The sequence below is a fragment of the Trematomus bernacchii genome, unplaced genomic scaffold (genome assembly GCF_902827165.1).
Source record: "Trematomus bernacchii unplaced genomic scaffold, fTreBer1.1, whole genome shotgun sequence".
NCBI lineage: Eukaryota > Metazoa > Chordata > Actinopteri > Perciformes > Nototheniidae > Trematomus > Trematomus bernacchii.
Window position 1 is genome coordinate 746,033 of NW_022987562.1, and position 20,687 is coordinate 766,719.

The window sequence follows — 20,687 nt, forward strand, 5'->3', positions numbered from 1 at the left end:
AAACCATACTTAATTTTATTGTGTTAATTTGAGTAAAGTCTGAAACCATAACGTTGCTAGCCGGGAGAGCGACAGTGTGCCATTCGAGACAACACTAACCGGTAGAAATGCACACACAGCACAAGTGATCACAGTGTTGGACATGCAGTGTACTAAGGAGAAGTGTTGGCATTGGTCTGTTTGTGGACTTGAACCGGTAACGTTCCTGACTCAGCTATACAGGCAACTGTTCAGGACCTTAGAAAAGCTGCTGAAATCACAAAGGAAGTATTTATTTCCTCTTGTTTTGTCCACTCCCTCTCAATAACTTGAGTTGACAGTGGAGCTCAGACGTTCACACAGACATGGCGACCTAACCTGCCGTTCCCAACAATGCAAAGACAGTTTATTGATCAGAAGAAAAGCACTTGTGCCTTTTACAACCATTTGTGTGTGTGTTTGAGTCTTTTGGTCGTGTGGGGGTTGGGTGCTGCAAATAAAGCAGCTTTGTGCCTTGTGAACTTGAGCCACAAGTGCCAGCTGGCAGGCCGTTATGCAATCACAACAGCAGAGATGCACACATGCAACACAAGCTGCATATGGACACAATGTAGCATCCACACACACACTTACATGTCACACACACACTTCAGTGTCACCCCGGGGCGCTTTATTCTGACTCCAGCGGTCCCACAGTGAGGCACACCCTCTTTCGGGGGTGTAATGGGAGGCGGAGGGAGATTACTGCTCCAGTCTTCACCTCCCTCTCGCTTTACTGCCGCGGGATTGACAGCCAGGCTTATGTCAGCGACCTCATTTCCTGCCGGTCTGGTAGTAGCTTGTTTGGGATGTGAGATCCTCAAAAACATCTGCGCGGAGATTGAGTTTACTGCAGTTGTGTTAAAGTATCAGCGGTACACACAAAGGCTGTCCTCTCCTCAAGGAATCCCAAATCTTATCTGATGTGTAGATTGTGTATTTGTTTACTGCTGTGATAACTGTTGTTTCAGTAACTCTTGTATTAGTAACTATGTATTAGTAACAGTTGTGTTATTAATTTCTGGCTGCAGTGACTCTCGCTGAGTCAGCCTGAAGAATGTGTGTGGGCTAGATTGTGACATAATGTCTCCAACGCAAAGTGTGTCCATAAATCATAACGTTACTAAACTGAGGGAGTGCCTTATCAATGTTGTGCTCCTGCTGATGCCAGGAGTATGATGATTATAGGGTTGTTTCACTTAATTGATTCAGGGAGTTTCTCTCCCACACACTCCCCCCCCCCCAGCAGGAGAGGACTCTTTAAAGTAGAGACACTACATACTGATATACACCTGAACATCAGCAGGAGAGGACTCTTTAAAGTAGAGACACTACATACTGATATACACCTGAACATCAGCAGGAGAGGACTCTTTAAAGTAGAGACACTACATACTGATATACACCTGAACATCAGCAGGAGAGGACTCTTTAAAGTAGAGACACTACATACTGATATACACCTGAACATCAGCAGGAGAGGACTCTTTAAAGTAGAGACACTACATACTGATATACACCTGAACATCAGCAGGAGAGGACTCTTTAAAGTAGAGACACTACATACTGATATACACCTGAACATCAGCAGGAGAGGACTCTTTAAAGGAGAGACACTACATACTGATATACACCTGAACATCAGCAGGAGAGGACTCTTTAAAGTAGAGACACTACATACTGATATACACCTGAACATCAGCAGGAGAGGACTCTTTAAAGTAGAGACACTACATACTGATATACACCTGAACATCAGCAGGAGAGGACTCTTTAAATTAGAGACACTACATACTGATATACACCTGAACATCAGCAGGAGAGGACTCTTTAAAGTAGAGACACTACATACTGATATACACCTGAACATCAGCAGGAGAGGACTCTTTAAATTAGAGACACTACATACTGATATACACCTGAACATCAGCAGGAGAGGACTCTTTAAAGTAGAGACACTACATACTGATATACACCTGCACATCAGCAGGAGAGGACTCTTTAAAGTAGAGACATTACATACTGATATACACCTGAACATCAGCAGGAGAGGACTCTTTAAAGTAGAGACAATACTGATATACACCTGAACATCAGCAGGAGAGGACTCTTTAAAGTAGAGACACTACATACTGATATACACCTGAACATAAGCAGGAGAGGACTCTTTAAAGTAGAGACACTACATACTGATATACACCTGAACATCAGCAGGAGAGGACTCTTTAAAGTAGAGACACTACATACTGATATACACCTGAACATCAGCAGGAGAGGACTCTTTAAAGTAGAGACACTACATACTGATGCACACCTGAACATCAGCAGGAGAGGACTCTTTAAAGTAGAGACACTACATACTGATATACACCTGATCATCAGCAGGAGAGGACTCTTTAAAGTAGAGACACTACATACTGATGTACACCTGAACATCAGCAGGAGAGGACTCTTTAAAGTAGAGACACTACATACTGATATACACCTGAACATCAGCAGGAGAGGACTCTTTAAAGTAGAGACACTACATACTGATGTACACCTGAACATGTGCCTTATATGTCCTCTTGAATGGATGGGAGAAGTGAAAAGAAATGGAAAGTTGGTTGAAAAGTTTAAACCAGCTTCTGCCATGTGCAATAGTCACTAAACTTACTTGAACATTGTTCAATTGTATGAAAAAACATTCTAACAGTATCCACTTTCTTTGGAATAATGGTGTTAAATAACATCCAGTTTAAATGTATGTTGTGTTAGTGTGTGGTGTCAATAAAGGGCTCGTCTGTCAGGCTTTCCTATATATATTTACATTGTATTTGTTGTAATTTTACCGCTTGCGCCTTAACACCTGAAGCACCAGGAGATCCCAGCTTCCTGAACAATGTGGCACTTGGTTATCTTTGGCTTGTGCTGTAAATCACTAAAACACATTAAAAAAAGCTCCTGAGGGATGAATCTCAGATGTCCTCTCTCTCTGTGTCTCTGCAGGAAGATCTGTGTGCACTGTAAGTGTGTGAGGGAGGAGCACGCGGTGCGCGGCGTGCCGGGTCAGCTGGAGAAGATGATGACGAAGCTGGTGTCCGACTTCCAGAGACACTCCATCTCCGACGACGACTCTGGCTGCGCCTCGGAGGAATACGCCTGGGTGCCGCCGGGGCTCAAGCCCGAACAGGTAACAGCACACACACACATCGAGACAGGGAGGAACAACACACTGGTCTCCATTGGACGTGTTCCTACACACACACACTTTATTACCATGGGAACTAAGGTTACTGATTTACGACTGTAATTGAATAAATTGCTCTGTAAATGGCTAAATGGATCTCTGCGTTCTGTTATTGATGATCCTTATGTGAACAAGCCCTGACAGAGTGTAAATCAGAGCATTGATAACAATATATAAGAAGATCAATAACAATAAAACTGATGTTTGGACTTTTTTGTTGTGAGTTATTGGGAATATGTAATATACATAAAGTTTTAAGATTAAAAAAATAACTATACATATACTTTTTGGGATATATAATATGCATATATATTTTTTTGTATATTATATTTTTTGTTATATATTTTATTAGTATAATTATAAATTGTATTTTGTATGTTGTTTCCTTGTTAAATTTTTTATTTTTTATTTATTCCTTTGTTTATTTGTTTAATTTTAATTTTGTTTCTTTATTTAAAATTTTTAAATTGTATTCCTTCATTTTTTAAGTATAATTTGTACGAGAATTAAACACAATCATTTTTGTAATAAGCTTAGGAATCGCCATACGCGTTTCCAGTATATAATATAACTCACCTCATCGCGAGGAATTCATTATTACTGTTTATTTTATATATTTTTAAGTAGTATACGTTGACCAAAATGAACTGAAATACCTTTTCCTCGTGCTACAGGTGTACCAGTACTTCAGCTGCCTGCCGGAGGACCGGATCCCGTATGTGAACAGTCCTGGGGAAAGATACCGGATCAAACAGCTGCTGCACCAGCTGCCGGCGCACGACAGCGAGGTAACGTCACCTGATCCAGGGTCAGATTCACTCATGCTGTAATGGTGTACTCTCAGTGATCATGCTGTCATGGTGTACTCTCAGTGATCGTGCTGTAATGTTAAATGTTTGTTGTTCATGTATTGTGTCTTTATATATGTGTCTATGTTGATGTTACACATGGAGCTGCTGTGATGCAAGTCAAATTTCAGACTTGATCTGACCATTAAAGTATTATCGTGTCGTGTCGTATACTCTGGTGACATGTTCAAAAACTAATTTGCTAATTCAAAAGACGACAATACCTTAGATTTATTCGTAGCTTTCTTTAAACTAGGGCAGCAAACAATACTTTCTTATTATTGATTGTTCTGCCCATCATTTTGTTAATTCATATTGTGTGATAAACTTCCCTGATGTTTCTGTTTGTCAGTCCAAAGCCCAAAGATATTCACTTGTGTTTGATAGAAAACAGAAAACAGAAAAGAGCTGTTTCTGACATTCATAAAAACATTTTACATGAACATTTTGCAATTATTTGATCATCACAAAATATGTTATTGTGTTTAAATGTTATTTCGAAATGGTTTATTTGACATATTTGTATCATACTCAATCATATGTGTGAGGATAATCCAGTAGGGATTGGTTTTATATTCATGTATACCCTGTATAAGTGTTTATTGGGTTTAGTTTAGCTTTTTGTTCCTTCAGTTTTTACAGAAACTGGTAAATATCGTTCTGTTTTGATGCTCCATTTGGTCGGACTACTTACAAAATTACACATTATATCTATTCATTCATTTGGAATGTACAAAACCAGACTTTTCTTATTTCTTAAATGCCAGTTAAATGGTAAATGGACTGTACTTATGTAGCGCTTTATCCAGTCTTTACGACCCCTCAAAGCGCTTTACATACTACATGTCATTCACCCATTCACACCCATTCATACAGAGCAGTGTACCTTACTCTAGGACCTAACATTCATACACACTCACACACCGTTAGCCATCGGGAGCAACTCAGGGTTAAGTATCTTGCCCAAGGATACATCGACATGCTGGCTGCACGGTGTGTGAGTGTGTGCGACTGTGGCTGCACGGGCTGGGATCGAACCCAGAACCTTCGCCCTACATTACAGTTGCTTCTTATGCTCACTTTTATATAGTTATGACACTTTAAAAACAGGATGATGCATATCAAGAGGCGTATAACCAACTCATGTGTTGTTAATTGAAGTTACACAATCGGTTCGTAAACAAGATACAGATTGAATTCATCTCGCTGAAACTAAGAGGTAGTTGAAGGTTAAGAAGTCGTTTTTTAATGCATATGTCAACACCATTATCTGTGTGTTTCCTGCAGTCTCAGTACTGCAACACTCTGGACGACGAGGAGAAGAAGGAGCTGCGAGTGTTCAGTCAGCAGAGGAAGAGAGAGAACCTGGGCCGAGGCGTCGTCAGACTCTTCCCTCTGACGATGACGGGCGCCATCTGCCAACAGGTAGAGCAGCATTTTCGATTTTATGTCTCCAAAACCACGCAGAAGACTCCCTCGTAAAAATGTGTCCTTGTGATCAACATCATGCACGCAAGGGAAAGCTTTGTAAACACATAGATGCAGAAGGAGGAACTTTTGATTGGCATGTAGGCGCAGGAAAGGCTCAGGGGAGGAAACGATTAAAGGGCTGCTCACTTCATCAAAGGTTAAAGGGATAGTTAAAAACACTTATTTTACCTCTTAACTATATCTTAACAGCTTTAGTGTGAGTTGCAGAGGGTTAGAGATATCAGCTGTATAAATGTCGCGCTGCTAAACAAGTGGTAAACATAACAAATTAACATTATTTTTGACTGGTATTGCAATAGACATAACATTCATAATATTGGAGGATCATTTTGGAGGGGGGAAACTCCCCAAAAAAAACACAATAAAAGGGTTAAAATGGAAGAAACTTTGGGGGGAGCAACAGAGGAAGATCCTTCTCCTAGGACGGACACATATCATTTATATAGTTCATACATTTACAACATAAACAATCCAATCCCCTCTCTTATATCACCTCATACGTTCCAGGTTAAAACCAACAACTAACGGTACAGTTTTCTCTCAGTGACCGTGCTGTAATGTTAAATGTTTGTTTTTCATGTATTGTGTCTTGATATTTGTCTATCTTGATGTTGCACATGGAGCTGCTGTGATGCAAGTCAAATTTCAGACTTGATCTGACCATTAAAGTATTATCGTATCGTACATCTAAATGTATAAACAGCTCTACAGGTGAGAGGAAAAGTGTGTATTTTGGGTCGACCTGTCACCCTCTAACTTCCGTCCCCCGGATCTTTTCCAGTGTGGCCGTCAGATCTGCGGGGGGGACATCGCGGTGTTTGCCAGCCGCGCGGGGCAGAGCGGCTGCTGGCACCCTCAGTGTTTCCGCTGCCACACCTGCAGCGAGCTGCTGGTCGACCTCATCTACTTCTTCCAGGAGGGAAACATCTACTGCGGGCGGCACCACGCCGAGAGGCTGAAGCCCCGCTGCCAGGCCTGCGACGAGGTGAGGGCTCAGGGAGGGAAAGTTATACAGGGTTCTTACGGTCATTAAAAACCTGGAAAAGTCATGGAAATTCAAAATGCTAATTCCAGGCCCTGGAAAAGTTATGGAAAACAATATTTTTCCCAAAGTTTTGGAAAAGTCATGGAAATGTAAGTAAAGTTGCATCAAATATAATTTATATTTGATCTAATCGCCGAAATAATAATACTATAATGATAATAAATACTGTATCGTATAGTAATGAAATGTAAAATGGCATTTAACTGTCGAGGTATTTTGCTAGTGAGAGATTTTAGTTGCTTTAGCGTGTAGAAGCTAGTAAGCCAACTATTTGATTTGTTTTAGATAGGCACAATATGTTTCATATGCAGACCTTATTTTCCTGTTCCATGTTAAAATAAACCATTTTCAGTGGTACCGCTGAGAGAGTAATTTCTTTGGTCATGGAAAATTAGGTTAAGGTCCTGGAGAAGTCATGGAAAATCATTGAAAATCATTGGTGAAAAAGTGTATGAACCCTGTGTATATATATATATATATATATATATATATATATATATCCTTTATTTAACCAGGTAAAAAGTCCCATTGAGATTAAAGCCTCTTTTCTAAGAGCGACCCGGCCAAGAAGGGAAGCATGAACAAAGTTACAACAGATGAAACAGACAATACAGGCAGACGAATACAGCGGTCGTAAAACACAAATGAAATGGCACAGTAACCAGTCAATATGCAAATCAAAGAAACTATAATAAATCATTAAAAGTGGAGGTCAGCAAACAAAATGTATCGCTCTCTTACGTTCAATTGTACCAAGTTTAAAGCTCTATTTCCTTATTCTCGGTCTCTCAACTGTAAACTATCGTATCCACTGTAGGTAACCTTTTCATAGTTATCTTTAAAATTAGAGCGATTCCATATTCAAAGGCTTTATAGTCATATAAACATTACCTACAGCAGGGCTATTCCATTGGCGGCCCCGGGGTGATATTTACTGGCCCTTTGAGTATAATGTTAAAAAGTAATCTACTTTTCTTTTTTTATTACGATTTTATTTATTAGTGCCTTTATTCCAGAGAGGGTGTTAAATTGAGAGATAGAGGGGAAGACATTGCCTGAAAACTTCGGCGGGCTCGGGTTTCGAACCCACCTACTAGCTACTGTAGTGACAACCCACCTACTAGCTACTGTAGTGACAACCCACCCACTAGCTACTGTAGTGACAACCCACCTACTAGCTACTGTAGTGACAACCCACCTACTAGCTACTGTAGTGACAACTCACCTACTAGCTACTGTAGTGACAACTCACCTACTAGCTACTGTAGTGACAACCCACCTACTAGCTACTGTAGTGACAACCCACCTACTAGCTACTGTAGTGACAACCCACCTACTAGCTACTGTAGTGACAACCCACCTACTAGCTACTGTAGTGACAACCCACCTACTAGCTACTGCAGTGACAACCCACCTACTAGCTACTGTAGTAACAACCCACCTACTAGCTACTGTAGTGACAACCCACCTACTAGCTACTGTAGTGACAACCCACCTACTAGCTACTGTAGTACAACCCACCTACTAGCTACTGTAGTGAACAACCCACCTACTAGCTACTGTAGTGACAACCCACCTACCTAGCTACTGTAGTGACAACCCACCTACTAGCTACTGTAGTGACAACCCACCTACTAGCTACTGTAGTGACAACCCACCTACTAGCTACTGTAGTGACAACCCACCTACTAGCTACTGTAGTGACAACCCACCTACTAGCTACTGTAGTGACAAACCCCCTACTAGCTACTGTAGTGACAACCCACCTACTAGCTACTGTAGTGACAACCCCACCTACTAGCTACTGTAGTGACAACCCACCTACTAGCTACTGTAGTGACAACCCACCTACTAGCTACTGTAGTGACAACCCACCTACTAGCTACTGTAGTGACAACCCACCTACTAGCTACTGTAGTGACAACCCACCTACTAGCTACTGTAGTGACAACCCACCTACTAGCTACTGTAGTGACAACCCACCTACTAGCTACTGTAGTGACAACCCGCCTACTAGCTACTGTAGTGACAACCCAGCCTACTAGCTACTGTAGTGACAACCCCCTACTAGCTACTGTAGTGACAACCCACCTACTAGCTACTGTAGTGACAACCCACCTACTAGCTACTGTAGTGACAACCCACCTACTAGCTACTGTAGTGACAACCCACCTACTAGCTACTGTAGTGACAAACCCACCTACTAGCTACTGTAGTGACAACCCACCTACTAGCTACTGTAGTGACAACCCACCTACTAGCTACTGTAGTGACAACCCACCTACTAGCTACTGTAGTGACAACCCACCTACTAGCTACTGTAGTGACAACCCACCTACTAGCTACTGTAGTGACAACCCACCTACTAGCTACTGTAGTGACAACCCCCCTACTAGCTACTGTAGTGACAACCCACCTACTAGCTACTGTAGTGACAACCCACCTACTAGCTACTGTAGTGACAACCCACCTACTAGCTACTGTAGTGACAACCCACCTACTAGCTACTGTAGTGACAACCCACCTACTAGCTACTGTAGTGACAAACTGTCATTGATTGCATCTCTGCGTGAATGATTAGATAATTTCACCTAAATTAAATCAAATGAAATGATGTTGATGGTTAAATCAGCTTCACATGTAGGCCTACTGAGTTCTGAACTTGCTATTTAGATCTATAAAGGCCTTGGGGCTATGTCGTTTGATTTAATGAAACACAATATATGCACTCCACTATGCTGTTGTAGTATTTACTGTATCTGAAGCTCTTAATATGATTGCTCATATTTCAAGCCATCTTTTCCCCAGCCCCTTGCTTTGGATCATTTTCATCAACCGGCCCCATTCCAAACTAATTGAATAGCCCTGATGTACAGTATAGTTTCTGCCATTGAAAATCTAAAATCCCAGTCTCTTCCAACAGTGCAACATACAATTTACTTACTGTAAGACATAAAAGAAAAAATACATAAAATAGAGCAAGTGACAGAATGGTGCAAGTAAACTTCAGGAATAAGAAAACTATATACATTTAAAATATCATATGAAAATGTAATCTATAATTAAATACTGCACAGTATACATACATTACTGCTTATTGTAATAATATATAAATATGTGGGTTGTACACAGATGTATGTGCTATAAAAAGAAGGTAAAAACAGCTGTTGATTTTGATTCAAATATGTTCAGAAATATCCCCAAAATTAATCCTCAGGCCCTTTCAGGTGATTTACTATTACTGTTTTATCACTCTCTTAGATCTGTGCATAGTTGAGAGTATTTGCAGATTTCTCTGGGGGGGTTTCCCTGTTTCTAACAGCTCTCAGTGTGACTCAAGAGCTTAGCACACGCAGAGACTGACCTTTTTCATCCTGTTAACCCAAATCCTCAGCATCACTTTTCCTACTGATTTGTTTACTTCTGTGTGTGTGAATCCTCACTGATCTCCCTCTGTGTGCCCCCCCCCCTCTCTTGTGTCTGAACCGTAGATTATTCTGGCTGATGAGTGCACGGAGGCCGAGGGTCGGTACTGGCACATGAAGCACTTCTGCTGCTTCGAGTGTGAGGCGTCGCTGGGCGGTCAGCGTTACATCATGAGAGAGAGCCGGCCGTACTGCTGCGCCTGCTACGAGTCGCTGTACGCCGAGTACTGCGACACCTGCGGGGAACACATAGGTACTGAGTCAAGAATAAAGAAGCTCATTCACAAGGGTTTATATGCAGCTAACAGACAGTATCAGGCAGGTGTTTACCTCAACTTAAAACGTTTGTTCTGGTATGGAGAAATACCGGTTCAATGCTTTGTTCAGATTAGTTGAAGCCTTACATTCAGTATTTTCCCGACAATTACTATTTAAATTAACTAGTGTAAGGTTACAGAGTACTGCGACACCTGCGGGGAATTAAGAATACAATTACAAGGTTTCATATGCAGCGTAAAGCCATTATCGGGCAGATGTTCTTCACTATTTCATTACAAACGTTTTAATTTAACTCTATGCCTCAATTAAAAATAAAAAGTATCTGATGTCCTGAGGTGACAAAGTGTCTGTTTTTAAAAGTGTCATAAAACTATAAATTCACATTATTTTACACTTTTACGTAGTTAAATATACTCTAGGAGGAGATTCAGGTGATAAGGTGGGGGGGGGGGGGTTACCTTGGTTGCTGATTGGCTAATGGTTACACAAGCCAAAAAAATCGTTATGACATCATAAAGTGGCCAAAATCTGATCAGCTCATTTTCTGACAGGTTTTTATATAAATGGATCAGGACAAAAAGAGAGAGAATCTTTGTTCCTGAAACTTTCAGAGTCTCTTTCCACAGAGGGGACACATGTTGATGAAGAAGAGACATGAAGAAGAGGGGACACATGTTGATGTAGAGGAGACATGAAAAAGAGGGGACACATGTTGATGTAGAAGAGACATGAAGAAGAGGGGACACATGTTGATGTAGAAGAGACATGAAGAAGAGGGGACACATGCTGATGTAGAAGAGACATGAAGAAGAGGGGACACATGTTGATGTAGAAGAGACATGAAGAAGAGGGGACACATGTTGATGTAGAAGAGACATGAAGAAGAGGGGACACATGTTGATGTAGAAGAGACATGAAGAAGAGGGGACACATGCTGATGTAGAAGAGACATGAAGAAGAGGGGACACATGTTGATGTAGAAGAGACATGAAGAAGAGGGGACACATGTTGATGTAGAAGAGACATGAAGAAGAGGGGACACATGCTGATGTAGAAGAGACATGAAGAAGAGGGGACACATGTTGATGTAGAAGAGACATGAAGAAGAGGGGACACATGTTGATGTAGAAGAGACATGAAGAAGTGGATTTTGCATAATAGGTGACCTTTAATAATGTCGTCCCCCCAGGTATCGATCAGGGCCAGATGACGTACGAGGGGCAGCACTGGCACGCCGTGGAGTCGTGTTTCTGCTGCGCACGCTGCCGGCTGCCTCTCATCGGACGACCCTTCCTCCCCCGATCCGGACTCATCTTCTGCTCCAGACCCTGCTCTCTGGGAGAAGACCCCGACAACTCAGACTCGTGCGACTCGGCTCTGCAGATCAAACCCGCCGCCGGGCAGAGGCGCTGGGAGGTGGGGGGGAAACAGCAGCAGCAGCAGACCTGTGGTTCCCCTCTGCAGCCACCAGAGGGCGTCAGACTGCCGGTTACTGTGGCTAAAGACAGTATGCACACAGCGGGGGAGAGCAGAGGTGAGCGGCTTGATAGATAGATAGATAGATAGATAGATAGACAGACAGACAGACAGAGAGAGAGACAGAGAGAGAGAGAGAGGTAGGTACTCGTCGTTAACGTTATTTGATCTAAAAAGTCAAAAAGATGCACCAAATGTTTTGCTTGAATATAATTTTGAGTGCTATTTCAAAAAGTCTTGAAATCTGATTTAATGTATATATATATATGTATAAAACTAAACACTTTTTTTTTTTAAACAGTGTTAAGACCCGACTTTTGTGTTATGTTTCATATATTATGTCGCTTTGTTATTATTAATATATATTTCAGTATTTTTTATATAATTTGTTTTATCCTCTTTAGAATTACAACCATTTTTAATAATTGTATTAATATTTTCTTTAATAATTATAATTATTTTTGATAATAATAAGTATTTGTTATTACATTTTTTGTGATATTATTATAAGTATTATTAGTAGGTTTAATATAATTGGTATTCAAATGTTAATGTTTATTTTGTATTATTATATGAGGTGTCAGTCTTACTGTTATTGTTTGTATTTTTTATATAATAAATAAATGTTTTTATAAAGGCGGTCACACAGCCAGTCTCTCATTAAAGCATTCCTCTCCCTCTCAGGTGTTCACTGCTCCGCTCCGGCTCAGAACGGCCTCCCTCCCCCCCGAGGCTCGTACTCCCCTCTCCCCCATATCCACCTGGGGAACGGCTTGGGCCCGTCGTGGCCCAGCGACCTCCCCAACTACAGCCTACTGCCGGGGGACACTGCTCCTGTGAATGGGAACACTGGACTGACCGGTCTGAACTCCAGAGGAACGTCCAGCGCTAAAGACTGCAGGAACTGGGTGGAGAGGACCAATCAGGTGATGCAAGGTATCAGAAGCCACTCAAATACACAGACACATGGTATCAATGGAAGCTGCACAATTAGTGGAATAAAGGAAATATAATTGCAAACTATTTTAATAATTGAGGGTCTTCAGCCCTTTAGATAGATAGATAGATAGAGAGAGCCCGTGTGTTGAAGTGTAATTGTATCACTGTATGTATAGATAGATAGATAGATAGATAGATAGATAGATAGATAGATAGATAGATAGATAGATAGATAGATAGATGGATAGGTAGTTAGGTAGGTAGGTGGATGGATGGACGGACGGACGGACGGACGGACGGATGGACGGACGGACGGACGGACAGACAGACAGATAGATAGATAGATGGATGGATGGTTATTCAATATGGATATATAGACTTTATGCTTGTTATCTGTTTATATTGAATTAAAGGGAGTATCTATAGTTCCACTCCAACAAGCGATCCTACACAGACTTTTTATTTCGTCCCCAAATATGACTTTAATATAACATTTAAATAACATTTTAAAAGTCAATATCTATATAAAAAAACGTTCTGATGGTAATAACAAAAACCTTATAAAAAAACTCACATTTTTGTTTATCTGAAAAATGAAACAAAAACTAAACAAAAAAACAACTGAACAATGTAATTAATCACTTTAGAATCACAACATACGGAAATCATTTATTGATAATCAATTCATCCTTTAATGTCAAAATGTTGTTTTCAGCTTCTCAAATATGGAGATGTCCTGCTTGTCTCAGTTTTAAATCATATTAAACTGAATATCTTGACATGTAGACTCCTCCCTTTGGACTATAAGAAAGAGGGAGGGACATTTCCCAGTGTTCTGAAATGTTCTACAGCAAACACAACCATTGTATCTACATAGCTCATTTCAGCAAGGTATTTATTTAAAGCATTGAGAGAATGTGCAAAAGAAACGCGTTACAAAATGACATTTAGATTACATTTAAATAATTGAACTATTCATATCTTACACTGTAACTTCTATTCATGTATTTTTTCTTTTAATGTTTATTTTATTATCTTTGCTTTGTAATGACTGTTTTTAAATGCCATTTTCTTAATGTCTTTCATTTCTGTAAAGCTCTTTGAATTGCCTTGTGTTGAAAGGTGCTGCACTTTCTCTCCACAGTGTTTCCTCCTCAGAAGAACGGTCACCTGACCTCCCCCTCCTCCCCCCCCGACCCTTCCTCCGTCCTCCCCCCTCCTCTCCCGTTGAAGTCACGTGACCTGATGCCCGTGGACTCCCCCTCTCCCCCCCCTCTCCTGCCCCCCCCACCGCTGGAGGACACCCCCTCAGACTGCCCCCCCCCTCCTCTGTCCCGCAGCGGCACAGCCAGGGTCAGCTTCAGGGAGCCAATCAGCAGCAGCTATTCTGAGGAGGTGGAGGAGGGGGTAGATGAGGAGGAGGAGGATCTGAGGGAGGAAGAGGAGCAGCAGCAGGAGGAAGAGGAGGAGGGGGGGGGCTTCGGGAGCCGGCTGCATCTGCAGAAGGGAATCCCCCCTCAGATGGATCTGCTGGGTGAGAGGAACCGCTAAGATAAATGATTAAACTGATGGTTTTATTCAAAGTTACTTATAAAAAGTTCAACAAGACAAACTCAGAACAACAAGGATCCTAAAAGCAAGTCTAACAAATATTACTTTACATATTATTTGGGAGTCTTGTTCCTGTAATAAAGTGTGTATCAGAAACACTGACAGTCACACAATTAATGAAAACATTTCCCTGTTAAAACAAAAATGTTATCCCATGGGCATAGCAGCATTTAATACTGTTTGTTATCAGCACTTATATAGTTGGTTGATAAAAAATAACTAAGTGAAAAGTTGAAATTATCCGTGTAAGACAGTCTTTTATAGTATTTTGTAGCAGGTTTAGGATTGAGGATTGTATAGAGTGCCACAGTGACGCGTCCTAAAACCCGGAAGTAAACTCCTTCCGGTTCCTTCGACAAAAACACAATGCAATTTCTCCATAGGATTTTGGAAAACAGCTGGAAATAAGGTCTGTGGTTGAGACACATTTGAGAGACGGATCACGTTTTGTTCAGCCGGATAATCTCCACACGTCTACCCTACTTTTATAATTTTCTAATCATAAATCTAGTCGCCAGAAGCAAAATGCTAACGTTATGCTATAAGGAACTACAGCAGGGTCGCTGCTTCAACGTCACGCCAACTTAAAGGTGGGGTAGGTAAGTTTGAGAAACCGGCTCGAGATACACTTTTTGTTATATTCCATGGAATGCTCTTAACATCCCGATAGCAATGAATATCTGAAGTGCTTTGACAAAAAATCCATAAAAAAATGTCATCTGTGGAAGCTGTAGTACTGTAAAAAGCACGACCAATCATTTTAGCCGGCCCGGCTAAAATAACTGGATGGCCTACCTGCCTGTCAGCCTTCCATCTGTGCACAAACTTATCTCGTGCCCTCATTGGTCATGTGCGCGTTCGTGTGTGTTGGAGGAGGGGCTCTGTAAGGAAGTGGCAGATTTTCTCCGGTTGTGTATTTTCAAATTCTAGCGATCTCGAGCCGGTTTCTCAAACTTACCCACCCCACCTTTAAGATCCATATCAAACATACAGATTCAAAATGGTACGAGTTGAAGCGTTTGTTTGAACAGTTTGCAGGAGGCAGGTACTTGCTTTCAAGCAGAACAGGGCAAACACACTTAGAGGAGTGTTTACGTGTTCGGTGTAATGACGTACAACGGCCTCGACAACTTCTGTAGTCCTATTCAGCCACTTGGTAACAACCATCGTTTTTCAGACACGTCAACTCTTCAGAAATCACCAGTGGGGTCACTGCTGATGGATTTAATGTCCTAGAACAAAACGTGATCCGTCTCTTCAATGTGTCTCAACCACAGACCTTATTTCCAGCTATTTTCCTAAACCCTATGGAGAGATCCCATTGGCTCTGAGACGAGGGAACAGGAAGTGCTAAAATGCTGACTCACTTCCGGGTTTTAGGACGCTCTATTTGTTATCATTTTATATTCTTTTAATTTCAGTGGCGAGCCGTGAGCTTTATACCTAGGCCCTCTGACCCCCACCACTTCCCTCGAAAAAAAGGAAAAAAAATAGTTATTACGTCACAGCGTACTTCAGCGGAATATCAAAACAACGGCCCAGGGTGCAAAACGCATCAATGACAGCGACCCTCTACCACACAAAACAACACCTGTGAACCCAATTTGTGTTCTTTGACATTGAAAATGATATTGCATTGTGTTTGTTACTTTCGTTACAGTTGTATGTCTTAAGTGTAATTTGGCATGCTTTTATTTTGAAGGCGAGTTCACGCTGTTGACAGGAAGTTGTTGTTGCTATGGAAACAAGAAAAGTTTCACAGCGGGCGGAACTTGTCATAAAGTCCGCGATAATGAAACCCACCCATTTAGAGGGAAGATATGATTGGTCAATTGTACTGTCATTTGACATTACTCTCTCGTTCAGTTACTATAGCGGGCCCTCTGTGAATCGCAGAGAGGGCCAGACCTTCTTTGATGTAACCCTTCACATTCAAACAGAGACTGAACAGGCAGATTCGAAGGATTTATTTCTTTGGAAATGTTATTTTATTAAATCAAGTTTTTTTTCGGTAAAACTAATGAAAAATATAACAAAAATAATATAAAAAAAATATATATTTTTAAAAAATATATTTTTTTTTAATGTTTTTAAATATTATTTTTTGGAATATCTTAGGCCCTCACAGAGGGCCTAGAGGGCCCTGACGGCTCGCCACTGTTTAATTTATTTTAGGTAACAAGTGGGAGTCTTTTTATCCTACATGCTATAAAATAAGTGAAGAACTTATATTACATTTAAAATCCCTCTTGCATTAAGAAAATAATGAATATATATTTTTGATACTTTCTTAAAAAGCTTCTTGCATTCTGACCAAGCAGAAATTACCTCTTGCTTTTATTTGAAGTCGTTTCTTGGAAGTCTTTCCTTGTCTTAGGACAGAGGGTGTCCTATTCATATTCCACTGAAACAATTGTCAAATGTGTGATATTTGGCGATATAAATAAACGTTGATGGAGGTAGACTTTCGTAGGTCTCGACAATTAGTTGACTACATTTTCGTTATTTAAATGCTGATTTCAGGCGTGTCAAATCTTTATAAAAAAACAAAAAAGAGAGAATATATTTGGGTTTTGGACGTTTATATATTATAATTCTGAAAATAAATGATTTTTTTTGGAAGTGCTGATCAGAACTGAGTTTGGTAAAACATTGAACTCAGTAAAGTGCAAAATAAAATAAATATTTAGGATCTTAATGGATTTTTTTCACATTTTCTCTTCCTCTCAGATGGATCGTCGTATCACCAGCGCAATCAGCGGCGGGGCTGGAGTCGGACTCGTGTTCCCTCGGACCCCGACCTCCACCCCGGGTCAGAGCGACGGCCCCGACGCCCTTCATCCGAACGACCCCGCCTCGAAGTCCTGGACTGGAGGGGTGAGAGAGGGGAGAGAGAGAGGGGCGAGAGAAGGAACTCCTCCTCTCTCACCCTGCAGTCGAGACACTACAAACACGAGGACTGCTCCACCTGCTCCTCCTCCTCCTCAGACTCCGAGGAGGAGGGCTTCTTCCTGGGGAAACCCATCCCTCTGCCCCCCCAGCTCCGAAAACAACCCCCCGAGGAGGAGTATAGTGGGCGAGAGGAGGAGGGGAGGGAGGGGAGGGAGGTTCAGAGGGGGGGGCTGAGAGGAAGCTTCAGGAGGAGGAGAGCTCACAGCCTCGGAGCTAAAGACAAAGATAAAAACTGTGCCATCTCCTAACGTCACAGATCTCACAACCACAGACCATACACTTCCATCATTCACAGACCATACACTCACACCATCTCCTAACATCACAGATCTCACAACCACAGACCATACACTTCCATCATTCACAGACCATACACTCACATCATCCACAGACCATACACTCACATCATCCACAGACCATACACTCACATCATCCACAGAACATACACGAATGGCGTGTTTCCACTACACGGCCTCGCTCGGCCTCGCTCGGTATGGCTAGGCCTCGTTAGGACTGGCTCACTTTATGGCGCATTTCCATTACAGTTTAGGAACTGGGGTAGTATCTAAAGTAACGCAGTGTAGGCGGAGCCGTGACGTCATCTTCAATGAGAACCCCAGAAAAACAACACAGCCGTTAGCTGTTAGCACTCAGAGCTCACAGCTCCTCATATCTGTTCAGAAACTAGACAAAAGTTAAACAAGTACAAACCACAGACTGTCTGTGTCATGGTGAATACAGTCGCTGCTTTATTTATGTCTGTATAGGCCGTTGTTGTGAGTGTGGACGGTCGGAGCATATACTGCGTTAGCTTAGCCAATCTCCATTTAGAACACACGCATTTTAAAAGGTGTTTCGCCTGCCGTCTGTCTGCAGACTTGACAAAGCATTAATTCATGGTTTTTACTAACCGGTATCAGTATGTTGTTACTTCGGCATCATTTTGAAACGTGTATTACAATTAAATCACGGTCAAATATGTCCATCTTGTTGTAGTTGTAGCCCCCTTGCCAGCGATGCTCTCTCTAGTTTAGCATACTCAGCCCGACTCAGCCCTGTTTGTTGGCCCCGATAGAACCACGATTTTGTCGGGCCAGAAAAGAGGTGAAAAAGTACCCCCGGGCCGGAACTAGGCATAGTGGAAACGCAACAAAAAACGGGCCCGGCACGACACGGCACGCTTAAACCGCGCTCCGCGCCATGGTGGAAATGCGCCATTACATCATTCACAGACCATACACTTACATCATCTCCTAATTTAGGATCAATACAGGATCTATGTAACGTCAGACCAAAGTTAAATGATGGTGCAGAGAGAACTGAAGCCTCTCATCACTCTGGCATTCAGACGGTTCATGATGATACAAGACCTGCAGACTTTAATAACAAAGGTGGTCACACACACTACTTATCAAGAGGAAGCACAATGAGCCTCGGGCGAGTCGAGACCTTTCATTGAACAGAATCACATAATGGCGTATTAGGGTCAGTGTAGGTGAAAAGCAATACAAAATGGAGTCAGAGGAGGGGGAATAATCCAAGAAAATACTCAACATTTCTGAGAAAAATCAAATATTTTCCACGATTATTCAGACACAAATATACGAGAAAACCAGAAATTTACGAGAAACAATATGACATACTTGAAATTTGAAGTAATACATTTATGAAAAGAAAATTCTGAATCTATGTGAGAATTTAAGTTATAATTATAAGACAAAAAAAAACGAATATTTGAGAACTCAAGTCATACATTTACGAGAAGAGAAATCTGAAAATATCTGAGATTTGAAGTTATAAATATTCGAGGGAAAGAATATAAGATTTAAAATCAGAAATGTACCCGAAGATATCCAAGACATTTGGATAAACATTCTTTTGGCTTTCCTTAGCAAGGTTTGATCCACTTTGCCACTTCAATCAGGAGAGACGGTTTTGATGTAAGAGTACATATTTATTGCCAGGAATACACAAATGGGGGCTTGACCCTGGTGGTGGTGAATGGATAGTTGGGGTCGGTCTGAAGGGGAGGGGCTTAGCTTGACCCTGGTGGTGGTGAATAGATGGTTGGGGTCGGTCTGAAGGGGAGTGGCTTAGCTTGACCCTGGGTTCAGAGGGACAGGAGGTGAAAAGGGGGTGAGGAGGGTTGCGTCGAGTCATCTGAAATGACAGCTGTCAGAGGGGAGAGCAGATTTAAAAGGGTTAGCAGAGCGCTATGATAGGCTTGTGAGAATAGAGCGAAGTGATTGGTTAAGCTGGGGAGTGACGCCCCCGATCACTTATTGAGAGGAGAGAGAGTAGTAACATGGACATACTAAATGAATGAGTGGGGACGGTCTTCCTGGTTGAACTTGCGCTGAGCTTCATTTGTCGTGTATTAGGACCTTACATGTATCAATGAAACGTTTTTCTGTTTTTAAATGCGCAACTTTTATCACGGAGAAACCATTTTAACTCACATTTGAGATTTGAATCGAAGAAATTCTGATGAATTCTCTGAGTTTTTCCCCTTCCAGCTTTTCTGTCATTTCATTATGATCTTTCTATACAGCCCTGATACGCCGTCACATTGTCGACTCTTCATGGTTCACCTTCAGTGTATAAAAGTGTATGAAACCTGTGAAAAGTGATGAATGTGATTATTGGAAACGTTTGAATTATTAAGAGAGGATTGACATAATGCAAACTCGCTCCTCCATCAAATAAATATGAAATATATCTTGTTTTTTATCCCAACTGTAACCACTTCTCTGTGCTCTTATGTGCTACTTTTATATATATGACTGTAAATTACAGCTATGAACACTAAATGGCCAAATATTATGGGAAGGAGATTTAAAGTGAGCTCCTGAGGTGTGTGTCGTTCAGTCCAGATAAAACACTGCAGCGTTTGTATACGTCTTATATTGAAAAAACAATTATTTTTATAACCTTGGTGTCGGTCGCTGTTTTATTTCTGGTTAAAGACCAGATAATGAATCTGTGTCTATGATTGTGAGAGACAACTTTATGGTGATATTAAATTTGTCTAAATTGTTTGTCGTGTTGTGTAATTTATTCCACATTTAACACCTAATCTACAAACAAGACCTTTGCAGTTTGACAATTACAGATCATGCTTTTCAAGTCAACATCTTTTTCTAGTTCGGGACCAAAGAAAATATTTAACTTGGACTTTGAGAAACTGGAATGGACATCCTTTCACTAAGTAAAGGGATAATGTGCAGCGAGGCGGTCATTCTGGGTAAAAGAACACCCGACAGGCGGATCAGGAGCCCGACGCGAAGCATGCAGTTTGCTTTTCGGCCAAACTGTATACAATTAAATCGACCGGACTTCTTTGTGCAGATGTGAGCAACGGTCAATAAATCCTT

The 20,687-nt window shown here is 41.4% G+C and overlaps 1 protein-coding gene across 2 annotated transcripts in view; it reads left to right on the plus strand.

Annotated features, from left to right (window-relative positions):
* prickle3 (prickle homolog 3) overlaps positions 1 to 17,845 on the plus strand; it is a 36,539-nt gene extending 18,694 nt beyond the window's left edge. The window contains exons 3-12 of one of the 2 annotated variants that reach the window (XM_034124130.1): positions 3,007 to 3,190; positions 3,922 to 4,035; positions 5,383 to 5,520; positions 6,368 to 6,571; positions 10,123 to 10,309; positions 11,525 to 11,869; positions 12,496 to 12,747; positions 13,895 to 14,284; positions 17,092 to 17,569; positions 17,642 to 17,845. In XM_034124130.1, the coding sequence (XP_033980021.1) occupies positions 3,007 to 3,190; positions 3,922 to 4,035; positions 5,383 to 5,520; positions 6,368 to 6,571; positions 10,123 to 10,309; positions 11,525 to 11,869; positions 12,496 to 12,747; positions 13,895 to 14,284; positions 17,092 to 17,561 (2,284 nt within the window). In that variant the 3' untranslated portion in view covers positions 17,562 to 17,569; positions 17,642 to 17,845. Of the gene's footprint in view, positions 1 to 3,006; positions 3,191 to 3,921; positions 4,036 to 5,382; positions 5,521 to 6,367; positions 6,572 to 10,122; positions 10,310 to 11,524; positions 11,870 to 12,495; positions 12,748 to 13,894; positions 14,285 to 17,091 lie in introns of both variants that reach the window. The other variant, XM_034124129.1, reaches the window with a different exon arrangement.
* The last annotated feature ends 2,842 nt before the right edge of the window (positions 17,846 to 20,687 follow it).